Raw genomic sequence first — 15,279 nt, 5'->3', positions numbered from 1 at the left:
ACGCTGCCTAATTATTAGGTACTCGTCGGGTCATATTTTATTGGAGTTATATAAATCATAGAATAACAACTACACATGACTTACGACTACATAATATAATCTAATTACACAATGATTTATGATTATTGATTGTGTAATCTGCATCGCTACTCGCAAACTTCAACACGGTACACCACATCGATTTGTTATTTAAACTACCTATTTCAGATTCTGACCTATGAACGTAATATTAATTGGTTGTATAACGATGATTTTTTTTTACTTCTAGTGTGCGCCATACCTAGGTATATAGTATAGCAGAAAAATGCTTCAGTCTTTAACCTTGATGGCCATTTCTATAATAGTAGCGCATTGGATCTTATAGGTAGGAATGGCAGTTGGTACTTAGGGGACAAGAGTAAGTGACATCTTAAATTTTCAAAATATTTCAGTATTTTGTTGATTTATATGTAGCATAATAATATTGTGTATTCGTGTACAAGAAATTTTATGTTTGATACCTATCGTTTTTGTTAACGAATAAAAAAACTTGATAGTTTAATGGTTCATTATAAATTGTTTTTATCGTAGTTAAAAAATAACGAAAATGAGAACTAAGAATTTAACACTAGGTAGTTATTTTATACCTGTTTAATCGATATACCTAGGAATTTTATCATGGGAATTAAAAAAAAAATTTAGATAATATTATATATCTACCTATAACTGTAAAGCTACTTAAATTATATTTTTTTTTTTATAAAAGATTGAAGTTCAAATTTTACATTGCAGATATTGAAATGTATTTCTCTCCTCGAACAGTTTTAATAATTTTATTATTACCTACTAAAAAAATAAAAACAGAAAGCAGAAACATTCGGTTCGCGTCACTCTGAAATGTTACATTCCACATTTCCACTGTTAACCCGTATGTGTTCGAGTACCTATATCATCCTCAAAGCAAAATTGCATTCAGCAGTTTTTGTATAGTAACCATTAATAATAGAGAGCATAGGTAATTATCATTAAACTTAAGGTAAGAATATTGTTTGCGTTTTTTTGTGAGAGTTTTTTACGATATTTACCTGTTATTCAAAAAAGTAAAAATTAATAAATAACGGTAAAAAAATATTCTTTTATTTTGACTGAAAATTATTTAAAAGCAATATTTTAAATTATAATGAGTGTTTATCAATAAATAAATTTACCTGTATAGTGTGTAGGCATATTATTTTACAGTGGCATATTTAAGATTTATTTGAAGGGGTAGATTTGACTAAAATAGTTTTTCTTCCTCAGTCCCTACATTCGAAATTTATGAAGATATTATCAATTTATTATAATTTCATACCTAATATCAAGGCCGTAACCAGGGGGAGATTAGAGTTCAACCCCCCCCCCCCCGAATTTTTTTTTGAAATAAGATTTAATAGTTAGAATTTCAAATTTTATTATATAATATGACATATTTATACTTTAACCCCTCCCCCCAAAAATATTTTTTTGGCTACGGTCTTGCCTAATATATTATATTATAATATAGTGTTCGGTTATTTAAGCATAATATAAGCAACAAAAAAAGCACACGATTGTTTTAAAAATGCAAAAAAAGAAACATATTTTTTTTTTAAACAAGCATGACCAAAAATTAACTGGCTAGTTCATATTTTTATGACTGAAAAAATGAATAAAACAATTTTGAAAAATTAATTTAAATTATAAAAAAAATTATTTACCACATATTTGAATATTTCCCTAGACTTACAGTAGTAAAACTGATTACCTATTGTCCAACAGAATATTTTTATACGTAAAAAAAAAAAAATAAAAATCACTAAATCTTAAATTTTGAAACGATCAATATCGATGTTATACGCATACTGACAGTACACTGTACAGTATAGATACTGCAGGCTAAATTATGTAAATCGATAATCTATTTATACTTATTTTTACTTATTTAATAAACAAGCGATAACGAATACAATAATAATCTAATACAATCATTTAATCGGCATTATGGAGTTTTCGATTTTTTTCCACACAATTGGAATGATTTGAAAAAAAGCAAAAAAAAAAAATTGGTTTATTTGGAATCAAAATTGAATTTAGTCTAAAGTGAAAGCTCATTGTGGAAATCAAATATCTTATTAGATAAAAAGGACATAATAATATGTATAACCCATCAATCTAATCAAATTTGAGAATGAGTGCTATATTATTATAAATTATAATGTATATTAGTTTTATGTTTTTACATTGTGCTGACGATAAAGTAATTGGTCGATAAGCAGCATGGAGTATATTATTCGATTATGGTTTTTATAATTTTATATTTATTTGAATTTTGTTTCTATTTTCAGACTTTCAGTTAAAAACAATCAATTATGGACTGACAATTTTTATTTTGTGATTGTTAATTTGATTACATTAATCCACCCTCAGAAAGAGATCGTAAAGACTGGAAAGTGGAAATGAATAAAGCTATTTTTTTGCAATAGATAAAATTAATAATTTATCTCTATTCTCCAAGAACTTAATTTTTAGTTGTTTTTGGTGATTTATGGTTAATGAAATGCCGTGCAGTTAGTTTAATTTATTTATTAAGTTAATTGATTAATTCTAGATATACATTAAGTCTAATTCACAATATTTATTTTAAGATTGTTTTATCTTTAATTTCATGGGTGTTTTAACGCCCAACCTCCCACCCTTACCTACGCTCATGATACCTAACTAGGCATTTTATATAGTCGAATATTCTTTTGCATCATTTTTATGGAAATATTAATCCACTCTGAGTAAACAATAATACTATACTTATTATATTTTGTATTTTCTAGAAATATAAATTTAAAAGTATTTTAAATACTTCATTTTCCTTTGAGGCATAACACAAATACTGAATAACAGTATATACTGTATAGTACGTCGTTTATTTATAAATTTATATTATACAGTGGAATTTATGTTATTATTTCAATAGATAATTTTATCTTGTTTGTACATTAAGATATGTAATTTGCGTTAAATTGTTAATTATTTTTAACTTTAATAAAAAATGATCAATTATAAATATTATTAAAAGCCTGCTATAAAGAAACATTATTTTTTATCTATTCATAATCTAAATTTTAAAATGTGTGAAAAAATTGTTTCTTATAACTATAATATTAGAAAAATAAAGAATACAATTGAGGGGATTTGTGGCTTATCGAAAGTTCTCCAAGTGGTCCGTAACACCAAAAAGTTTGGTTTTTTTAATTTAAAATAGGTAGAACCATAATATGTTGTAATAGCATATTTTTTAATATGATAATTATATATACATGACTACTGGACCGGCACCCTGTCTGGAATCTGCTAATCAGTAATCCAGCGATATTATTCCCATCCGGCTGTTGGGCGTCAAAGCCACTTGAATACGTCTTGATCATGTTACACAAGTCAGTCGACTAGTCGAGTATGTAAGAACGACCGAACAGAACCTTTCTTGTAACAGAACATCAATTTTTTAATTTTAGTAATATTCAAACTTCAAGCATAATCTGATAAATTGTATAGTTTTTATTGTGGTAATAAGTATGACTTTTATTAGTAATTAAAAAGTTTCTCTTCATAAAGTACTAAAGTTATAATTTAAAAACATTCTTAAACTCCTTACGAAAGGATCACGTCACTCCGGGACACATCACCGGCATAGGTATGCTCGAATCCCGAAAGGATAAATAATAAAGATAATAAATAAAAAAAAATTACGAGATTTGTGTCAACTGCAATCACTCATTATTTAATATTTGCAGCATCCTAATTTTTCTAGTACTTCTTTAAAAATGTTTGTTTATAACGTACTTAATAATAATTTAATTTAAATAATTTGATTACTTTATCTAAAATATTATTACTATTATTCATTAAAGTTAATTTTAAACATCTAGTCATCTAGATCCAAGGATTACATAACTATAAACTTATCGGTGTGTAGATATTAAACAACAAGTCTTTGTAATTCTATTTTGCATACAAAAAATATGATAAATTCTTATAAGTTATAACTATATTTCGACGAATATTGTCATGGGATGCGTGTGTGTACCTAACTGTATTGTCATTTTCTATTATACTACTTGGGTTTTTCTTTTTAATGGTATTAACAAAACCATAATGAAACAATAACATTTAATAATAATTATGGATAAATAATTTTTACACATTATTATGTTTTTATTTTTCACACATTTTTTTGTATAATTAATTTTTGTATAATATTCATATTCAATCATATGTTATTCTTTCGTATATTTTATAGATACTTTTGAGTATAGACCATAGTTTATTAAATGATTTCATACTATTAGTAAAATAACTTGTAAGCTGTTATTGATGGAAAAATTTGTGTTACATTAAAAAGAGAGTAAGAGACATTGATTATCTAAAGATAAAGTTCCGGTTAGCAATTCCTATCAATATAATTCAATTGTTTATGAAATAATATTTATTTGAGAGTTTAATAATAAAGTAGGTCATTTCAAATTGATGTAATAAATAAAATAATTAATATTTAATTAATATGCATACATAATAAATTTAATCAATGTTGGTACTATAAATCTATATTTAAAATAAGAAATACAATTTGAAGTATTCACTAAAATATAATGGTACTTTGTATTCAATAATTTGTTTATGAATATTCATAAATAATTATTAATCACATTTTCCTTCTATGTTTTTTTTTTTTTAGAAAGATTCTATAATATTTTAGTTTTAAAGCAATAGCAGTAGCCAGTTATTTAACTGAAATGGATATGAAGTGTAAAAATGTATTTTATTAACAATGAAAATTAATAATGCTCTTCAGCAAAAATTACAATATAGGTATTAGATATACAATAACGAGAATGTTTTATAAAGTATAATCTCTGTATTGCGTGTAAAATTAAATTATATTTATCTTTTGTTTTTATTACAAGCGATATGAGTGTCAATCAGTCACTCGCTTAATTTTATATTTATATCCCAGTAAATTTTAAACTATTAAACACGATCAGTAAATTTACATTGTTTAGTACAGATTATAGAATAGGGTGTCCAACCTTTAGTAGTTGACGAGCCAATTTACACATTTAAAAACACTAGGCCACTAGGGGAACCGCTAAAAGAAATAAAATATTTGAACTCGTATTTTATTTTATAACAAACATAATAAAATAATAATAAAACATTTACTATTATATTATTAATAATAATTAATAATATAATACATTAATATACACAAATATTATAAAATAAAAATAAATAATTATTAATTTATAATTATGAATTATGATGATTAGGTCACTTAAATTTATTTAGAATTTGATATTTCAATAATTATTAATAATATGATATTTCAAATATTTGGTATTGTTTTTTAAAAACCAATTTTTCAATATCAACTGAACACTCTATGTTAGTTAATCTGATGCACAATTTTAATGACGAATTATGGATATGGTTTCCAAATTTAGATTTTATTAATGTTTTAAACATGTTTACGTGTTTTCAAATAATGAAAACATTTCAAGAGAAAAATTACATAATTTTTATAACTAACTTAGTTTCTTAAAAGCTTTAAGAAACAAATTTGTTTTTGATTTAAAGAAACAGTCTAAATGTAAATCACATAACTCCGTCTGAATATTAAATGTACCTATATACTTATACATATGTCTTCTAAAGAGGGCCATAAAAAGGCTTTGAGGGGCCACGACTTAGATTATTCTGGAATTGGCTTACCGGCTTGGACTAAAACATTAATAGAGGATGTATATATCCTTAAAAACTAATAAAATATGTATTTTATGTAACTATTGAAATTTGAAACTGATAGTGATGACCAAATTAATTAAAATAAAATATATAATACGTATAAAAATAAATGCTATTAAATGTATGATTTATTGATATTATTAAAAATAAGTACATAATAATAGCTTTGCAGTTTAAGAGCTGTCTATTGAATTGTGTTACTTAGTAGTTTAGGTACTATTATGTATGTAGTATGTGTTAAATTTGATTTCAATTATAAATCATATTGTATTTTAAATTTAAAAACAAAATCTTACCATTATTGTAGTATTATTTATTTTTTCATTCTCGCCATTGACTAAAGAGTAAAGACTATAATATAGTCTATTCTATATTCAATGGTCTCGCCTAACTGAACGACAATTTATCGCTCGTACAGCAGAACAACAATAAATTGTATAATACAAACTGTACCATATATAGATAACGACAAAGCTACACCCTGTCAATTTTTAATATTTTTTTTTTGTAGTGGAACTACAGTACTTTTTTAGCAGAACAGTGGCTGAAATCCACTAACAGCATCCGATCATGTACAATTAATAATCCAAAACCAATAAAATCTTTCTCTCGCTATATATATATATAAAAACGATATCATTATATACTGTGCATGACCATGCCCTTCCAAGGAGAAGGGATTCAGGGTTCACCCCCTTCAAAACTTCTTAAAAATGTGTTATATTTATATTTAACATAATTTGTTATTAATATATAAATTATGATAATGTTTATTAGTTATCATTCACAGGTAAAACAAAATTCATTCGCTTAAAAATGTACTAAATATTTATTAGCAATAAATTATTAAAGTTGTCATTAATATCATTTTTGTTATAAATTCGACATTTCCCACACTAAAAAAATTTACGTTAGATCTAACCTTGCTATATATAGTATACGGACTATCGGAGCGCATAATGGCGGATGTGATGAATTCAGATTTTGAACCATATATTTTTTGCTTCGACCGGAAATATCCTTCCTTTAAATTCTAATGTTTATGTATATAAACATATAATGATTAATCACTATTCACTTTAATGACTAATGAATAATGAGAACTGTCATAATGACTATATTGAGACTAATAACCATTAATTGAAAATTAATTCACGGTCTCGCTGTCTCGGATCTTGTACTGAGTTCGTCATGATGCAATTTCAACGCGCGAATGTAATATACAAATATCAAGCGAAATAAAATCGATCTGTCCCTTTACTTCTAAAAATCTTTCTCAAAGAATATACATTATACAAATACTTAACGTGTTTTAAATTTTAATATTGTCCATATATCCGCATCATGGATTCAGAATAACTACAGTCTACAGTATGCACAATCCTACAATCTACTTATATTTAGGTAACTATACGGTATATAGGTAATACCATGGTCCATAAACTGGACTATGATATAATTGGTAAATAATCATCAGGACCAGAGCTAAGGGTTACTCGCTCAGGGTATTATATTCTGTAGGGCATCCGCATTAAGGAAGTGCCGTAACTATATTATAATTTAAACTAAAACCATTATGCAAATATTATTCTATTTATTCTATGGATTATTCTAATATAGAATATTTTAGTATATATTAATAAAATATATAAAAGAATAATAAATATTTTGTCGACCATTTCCTTGGTAGGACTTGGCCACTTAATAATTAATAAAATATAATGGGTATAGCAACAGCCAATGGCCGATACGATAAAATTACGCGTATAATCCATTTTCCTAATGTCTATACAAATTATCAAAATCAACAAACTTAGGTAGGTATACGATCAGAAAAGTCTTCATTGAACAAAAGTTTATGATCGATTAATAGTATTAGCTTGTACCTCGCGGCTCAACCTAAATTATAGGCGATTCGACAAGACGAAAAGTTTACAGCTGTATTACCTACAGCAATTTTTCAATCGAAAATGAGAACTTATAATGTAAACAATGTTAACAATGGATTTCTCAAAAATTATAAAAGAATCTGTAAAATGAAAAGTAAAAAGTCATCAACATTTATAACCTTCTTTTATCATATATATTCTAAACAGAGCGAAGAATTTATTGATTTTACAATGATGATAAGTACAGAAAAGTACGAGTACACGATAAGTTGTCGATAAAATGATTCGTTTTTCAAACTAAATCTAATTTGTACTTAAGAGAGGTCAAAATTAAAAATTCTAAGCACTTTTTTTTATAATTGGGGAAAACAAACAATAACGAATTAAGGAAAAACAGGATTTTTAAGCTAAATCTGATGTTTACTAAATTGAATTATTTATTTTGTTATGATTCAAAAACAAATAACAACAGAAATTTATTATTTTAATCAAGTATTTATATCATCATTCTATAAACCTGGAAAAGTGTTCAAAATATTTCGACATTTTTCTTAGCTTTTTAGCTATTAGATACCTAATTGATTTTTTTTTTTATAAATGTTGATAAAAAATATTTTTCTGGGTAAAATTTCATAAAAATTTAATACAAGATTTTACATACCCATGTTGTCTAATATGTTTGTATAAAAATATTAAAAACATATAAGCATATTATTGTTTTATACTCATTATTGAAATTATTCAGATGAAATTCTTCAGAACCGCAAAAAATTGAAAACTATTTTGTGTTTAAAAATTGTATAAATTAGTTTTAAAAATTTAGGTAATACAACAGTCAATAATCATACGTAGTTCATACTGAAACCATAAAATCTTAAAACTTTAAAATTTAATTAAATTTTGAGCTATAAAAGTTATAAATATTTAATTTGATAAGAGTTTAAAAAATATATTATTATAATAATTAAATACTATTATATTAATAAATGATAAAAAAGTAATATTTATGGAAAATGTTTTTGTCAATCTACCACAATGTTAAAGTAAGATTATTAGTTAAGTGTAGGCGTGTTAAAAGTAAAGTAAATGATTAATATTTATTATATAAAAAAAAAAAATAATAAATGAAATATACTTGGTAATGTAGATTGACAGATCGTTTCCGCTCAGAATCGTTGTTCGAATACAATGATACACCATTGAATTCAAATTTACATACAACACACCCATAATAGTGACCCACTCGACATTTAGTGTATAGCAGAGGCGCAGAGCGATAACCACTCGCCAACCCCTATTAATTATTAAAAGATTTGTGAGAAGTAAATGATGATAATTTACAAAAGTAATACCCTTTGTAATAGAAGTTAAACCAAATAATAGATAATAATGATATTATGTGTTTTATTTTAATTCAAAATATCTAAGTTACAATATTTATAGCATTGTGTGTTATGGGGTTAGGCATTTGAACATGGTACCAGTTCTCTAACTCCGGTAGATTGTAAGTAATAATATATTATATAGGTATACTATATTATTATGACGTATAATCAATGGTATCATAGTAATAAACTAATAACAATAATACACAATAATTATAAACATTTTCAAAAAATGTGATGAAATCGGCAATATGATGAGTCTATTGTCTATATTCTATACAGGCATATAGCATAATGTTATGACTTATTATGAGTTGTAAACAAAACGTATGGTTAACTACCTAATTATTATTGTTTTTTTATAGTAATAGTACTGTTAGGAACCGAAATGTCTACACAAATACTCACAACTTAGTTAAATGGCCAAATGCATAAAGAATGCCATTTGGCAATTGGCACACGACAAAACAAAATATGTAGGTATTTATTATTATTTTATCTGTATTATTGAAGGCGATGACATTGTGTGGGCGTGCAAGCGATGTAAACACTACACACAGTTATGTCTATCGTAATCGAGGAGCTGAACTCGGGTACAAACTGTGTACGTATAGGTTCACCTCGGTCAAATTTTAAAATGTTATATTTAAAAGAATGGCTCTCGAACAGGGATTTTTTGGCTCCACGAAAAACGAATATTTTTTGTGTTTTCAAAGGGTTGCCATTGTCCATTGCGGTTACACAGCTGTTACGGAGAATAAAATGTATTTATGTCATTTCATTTGTTGTTTGAAAACAGTTATTGTGATTTTTTACTGTAAATAATTTTAGACCTGTATTCTAACGCGTTCATCATCAAGAACTATAGGTAGGTCGTAGGTACCCAAATGACCGCGATAAAAACATCTGTATACAGTGTACGTGTATATAACGGCGTAAACCCGATGGCATTATTTATAAAATAATGCGCAACAGGAATCGGCAGGATCGGTTAATGAGGACAAAATCTAATTCTTATTTTCGCGGATCTTGGAAATCCGTTAGCCGACGCTCAAAACATAATCATATTAAAATATTGTTGTAATATTCGCGTCTCGCATGCGGAGAGAGAGAGACAGAGCGCGCGTATCAGACGATAGTCGTATTATTTTCGTTCCATTATCTACGGTCGGTGTCCTAACGTCGGAGCGGCCGTTGCGACTCGCGGGACACGGCGGCAGCGGCGGCGGTGACGGTGACGGTGACGACGACGACGGGGACGGCGACGTGCCTATACGTTCATCGCAGCGTTCGTTTTTGTTCGTTATCGCTCGAATACGCCCCCCTCCGCGCCGGTCCTACCGTTGCACGCCCCACTCCCGCGGGCACCGCCGAACATCCGCCGCCGCCGCAGCAGCAGCAGTCTTTCGCTCTGGTAACACACAAAATACAATATCACGATTATTCACTGTGTTCACAGTGAATAGTGATAGAAAAAAAAAAAAAAAACGAAAAGAAAAAAATCAAACCGAAAACGGGATAAAAATATCGAAGACGTAAAAGAAGAGAAGACTGCGATAAAACGTCGTAAAATCGAACGCGTTCCGTTTTTCAAATTTTTGTCACCCGACGTCGAGCACAGAGTGTTTTCGTTCTTCCCGTTACCGACTTTTTTTTTTTTTTTTTTTGTTATTAAATTTTTATTAGTTTTCCGCCGCCGCCGAGACGCTGACCACGACGGTTTATTGTTGCCGGACGCCGACCGACGTTTTCGTCCCGAACCCGTCGATTCCGTTATCGCGCCCGATAGAATATCGCGTCGTCCACTTGGCGGTTGATACCGACGACACGGATGTCCATCGTCTGAGAGGAATTGAAATCACTCGCGAACGTGGCGCGATCGCTGTAAAATCAAACTGTTCAACTGTCGTCCCATTGATGTGGTGACGTCGATCGAGATGACCGAAAACCGTAATGCTACAGTAGTTGAGTCTGCACTTCAACGTTTGGCCTAAACAACATTCGCTGCCCTCTGTTACCGGTCCGTTGTAAATGTTCACTGGTACGTAAAACGCTGTGTCTGTGTGACTGTGCACGTCATGACATTACTGTTCACTGTACGGTGGACGATATTACAACACTTATAATAAGCCTATTGGGTGCTTGACGTTTGACTTTAACTTTTTGACTGTTTTTAACCACTAGTTGCTCACCGTTATTCATATCAAATTGTTTAAATCGTTCCACCCCTTGTTAATGAAATGTGTTTTGGTATGTGCGACGCATTTCACAACGATTTGAATGCCCTATAAACATTGGTGATTGTTCAAGGCTGTATATTATCATGTTTGTTTGTAAATGTTATATTACCTATTATGAAAATACTGTTGCGTGTTATGTCCAACTTGTTTTAATATCAATCACAATTTAATAGGTAAGTCACTAATAAAAACTAAGATTGCAGTGAAAAACACATTTTTACAGAACTATTAAATATATATGTTACACCTATTAGGGAAATTTATGTTTTTTTGCTCAACAAATGTGTAATGTTTACTGTTTTTACAACCAATTAACAAAACTCAATAGAATTTAGAGCCATACAAATTTAACCTCTATGTCTTTATACCTTCTCTGTTCATATAGTTTTTATTGTTTTTGCATTATTACAAATATATTATTTATTTAAATTTATTTTAAACGCCTAGTTCTGAGGATTATATATACTTGCCTGTTGGTCTTTAGGACTAGTTAAATTATATACCTATATTGATAGCAATAGATCAATGTACATTATTAGGAAAATATAGGTATAAACGAAATTGAGTTGATTTACCTATCTATACAAATAAGAGTTGATAAATCACTACAATTGTTTACTTATAACTTATAACAAATTTGTTTAAAATAAGCAAATAATTCAGCTTGAAATATACTTTTCTTTTAATAAATATCTATTTTTATGTTGTAAGTTATGTAGTTATTATGCAGTGTTAGACTCACTGCTGATGTAACTTCCTGTGCTTTAAAATATTAAATGCTGTTAGATTTTATAGAATGCTGTTAGGGTTGATATCAAAATATTTCTATCATTAGTCTTTATTAAACATACATTTTTTAGTCAACATACCAGGTACAGAAATGAAGGTATTCACTTGTGCAGAAGCTTCTAAGGTAATAGTCTATAACTGACAGCCAGTGTGACTATTGTATACGGCCTGTTTTAAATTCTAAAACAATAAAATGTGTAATTTATGATCTTGTGATTAACAATGATATCAGTTGTGCTGGCAAACTTATACCATTCATAAGTTCAATATCAATGCATTAAGATATCTTTTATGTTAACTGCCCTTTATTTCAATAGTAATATTGATAATATGATGTGTAACTGTGTGAGCATTACATAACCCTTCGTTTTGTTGTCTTGAGAAACATATTCCATAGTATTTCCATAATATATTTCATAGTTACATTTTAATGTATTTAAGAAAAATTTCTTTTGCAAAGGCGATCTATGGGTATTTTCTCTTATGGACTATTGAAATAAATACCAGATAAAGCAATTATAAAAAAAAAATTTACAATTTTAATATTTAAACCTTAATTTATTCAATGACCTCAATGCCCCAACTTAGGAACCACGCCTGATATTAATATCAATTACATATTAAAATATGGGTTAGGTATTTACACTTTTTATTCATTAGTTTAATTATAAATAATTAAATTTATAGTTGTTAAAGTATTATTTTTGAATTTTCAGATAATCAATCACTATGGGAAAGCTGCTTTCCAAAATTTTTGGTAATAAAGAGATGAGAATACTTATGCTTGGTTTGGATGCAGCTGGAAAAACAAGTATCCTTTTATATAAAATTGATAATTGATATTTTTTTATTAATAATAATTTAAAATTCAAGTCAGATAATATTGACTTGTAATAAAAACAACAATTTTAATACCTAATAATTAATATAGTTTTTATTTATTAGATATTTGTCAAAGTGGAACTATGTTAAAAACATAATCTATTTTTTTTTCTAATTTTAAACACTATACCTTAAGAAATTCTTCATAGCTAATTTAGATAATTCATTGTAATTTTATGTTAGAAATTACTTAATTATGTTAACAGACTCATTATTTTTTTACATTTATCCATATTTAAGATGTTTAAACACGTACCTACCGTAATTCTTAATCTACAATTCCTGTTGAATTATGTATTATACTATTTTATTTGTATTTGAATGTAACTGAATATGAATATAAATATAATGTAATAGCAATTAAAATGCATGAGCTAATCATAGTACTTGACAGAATTTTAATTTAATTTAAATTGAAATAACTCTTTATTTAAACATTATTTATCAATAAAATATTAGTCAATTGTTAAATCACTATTAATAGATACCAGAACTTCAGAAGAATAAAGACTCCATTATATTATTCAGTCTAAAGGTTTTGTTGTAAGACTGTGAGTCAAAGCTTGAATTTCTTTGGAGAACTAATGATTTGATTTAGAAAGATTTTTTGATTATTATCATTCTGTAGATCTTAATTTAAGAAAGTTTAATATTCATCTTATTTATGGATTTAAAAAACACAAAAATATAAATTTTTCCTATTAAAAGTATATTAGCTATCTTGTACAAATTGAAATTGGGTCAATCTGTAACTACAATACCAACAGTTGGCTTTAATGTAGAAACAGTTATTTATAAAAACGTCAAAATTAATGTTTGGGTAAGTTATCATGTTATTAGTTGTATATAAATACAAATAGGTAATACATTTCCAAATTAATTTTTCACAGGACGTTGGAGGTCAAGACAAAATACGTCCACTATGGCGACACTACTACACAGGCACACAAGGTTTGATCTTTGTAGTGGATTGTGCAGATCGTGATCGTATAGATGAAGCTAAGCAAGAACTACATCGAATAATAAATGACAGAGAGATGAGGGATGCAATCATTTTAATATTTGCCAACAAACAAGACTTGACTAATGGTTTGTATTTTAATACTTTTTCAATTTTCAATTTGCCCTTATTTAATATTTTTTATTTTTTAGCAATGAAACCACATGAAATACAAGAAAAACTTGGACTAACAAGAATACGGGATAGAAATTGGTATGTTCAACCATCGTGTGCTACCACAGGAGATGGATTACATGAAGGCCTTGCTTGGCTCACATCAAACTTTAAACAATGATACCAAAGTATAACACAATATTATACTTTAAATATCATTATAATTTTTTTAAGGAAGCTTAGGACTAAAAGAAATTCCGAACGTACAAATTGAGTACATTACTTGTTAAATATATATAAAAATGAACATCATTATTTAAACTAAGATGTCCATTTTAATAATAACTGCGCTGAGAGGACTGGCCTAATAAAATACTGAATTATTCACAACTGTTTAAATATTATAAATATAATTTGTAATATGTACTGAACAAAATTGTCATAATATGCTAAAACTGCCTAACTATCCTTTTGATGTGTATATTTGTAAATTGATTCCCGATCATTATCATTTATCAGTATACATATTAGCTTAAACAATAAAATGTAAGCAATATTATTTATATATACATATATAAATATATATGTATGTAAATTAACTAATAACGATATAATATTTGTTCTCGAGTTTAGAATATTTTATCTAGGCCTGTAAATTAGTATATTTAATATGTACTAAGTATCATAATATTTTATACATAAATACAGTTCATAATAATTAGGATTTTATTAAAAAAAAATTGTAATAATATTGTTTCATGCGTGGAAGAATCCTATTTTTTATTTTTATTGTTATTTATTATTTTGTACAAAATATTGAATAAATATATATAAAAAAAAGTATTATCGGTTTCTAATTGTAATTTGTTTGGTAAAATTTAACAGTCTTTGTACTTTTAGATTCTGAACTGAATCATTGTTGGTTATTTTACAATGATGTGGGTTTTTTTTATAAAAAAAACATTGTATGGAATAGACCAAAATGAATACTGTTATTTTCTAAATATTTCTATAATTTTAAAAATATTTAGTAGGTTTTCAAACTATATAATCATAATATTCTATCCTACTCAGCATAAACTAATAATATATAGTAGAAATATAGAATAATACAAATTTGTTTACTCATAATTTAGTATAGGTAAAATGAGATATTTTTAGATAAAATATAGTTTAATACATGCATAATA

General features: G+C 27.2%; 1 protein-coding gene and 1 long non-coding RNA gene across 2 annotated transcripts; both read left to right on the top strand.

The window, feature by feature from the left end:
- Window positions 1-70: 70 nt before the first annotated feature.
- LOC126550777 (uncharacterized) lies at window positions 71-3,600 on the top strand. Its single transcript, XR_007604805.1, has 3 exons — window positions 71-397; window positions 772-994; window positions 2,343-3,600. It is a non-coding gene; the product is annotated as an uncharacterized LOC126550777 (long non-coding RNA).
- Window positions 3,601-10,451: 6,851 nt separating this feature from the next.
- LOC114122636 (ADP-ribosylation factor 6) lies at window positions 10,452-14,932 on the top strand. The gene is made up of 5 exons (XM_027985356.2): window positions 10,452-11,105; window positions 12,810-12,904; window positions 13,692-13,795; window positions 13,866-14,064; window positions 14,128-14,932. The coding sequence occupies exons 2-5, from the start codon at window positions 12,823-12,825 to the stop codon at window positions 14,268-14,270; spliced, it is 528 nt and encodes a 175-aa protein (XP_027841157.1). The 5' UTR covers window positions 10,452-11,105; window positions 12,810-12,822; the 3' UTR covers window positions 14,271-14,932.
- Window positions 14,933-15,279: the final 347 nt, after the last annotated feature.

The sequence above is a fragment of the Aphis gossypii genome, chromosome 3, assembly GCF_020184175.1.
Source record: "Aphis gossypii isolate Hap1 chromosome 3, ASM2018417v2, whole genome shotgun sequence".
In the NCBI taxonomy this organism is placed as follows: domain Eukaryota; kingdom Metazoa; phylum Arthropoda; class Insecta; order Hemiptera; family Aphididae; genus Aphis; species Aphis gossypii.
Note: the sequence above shows the minus strand (reverse complement) of the source record. Positions and strands in the feature narration are given on the sequence as shown.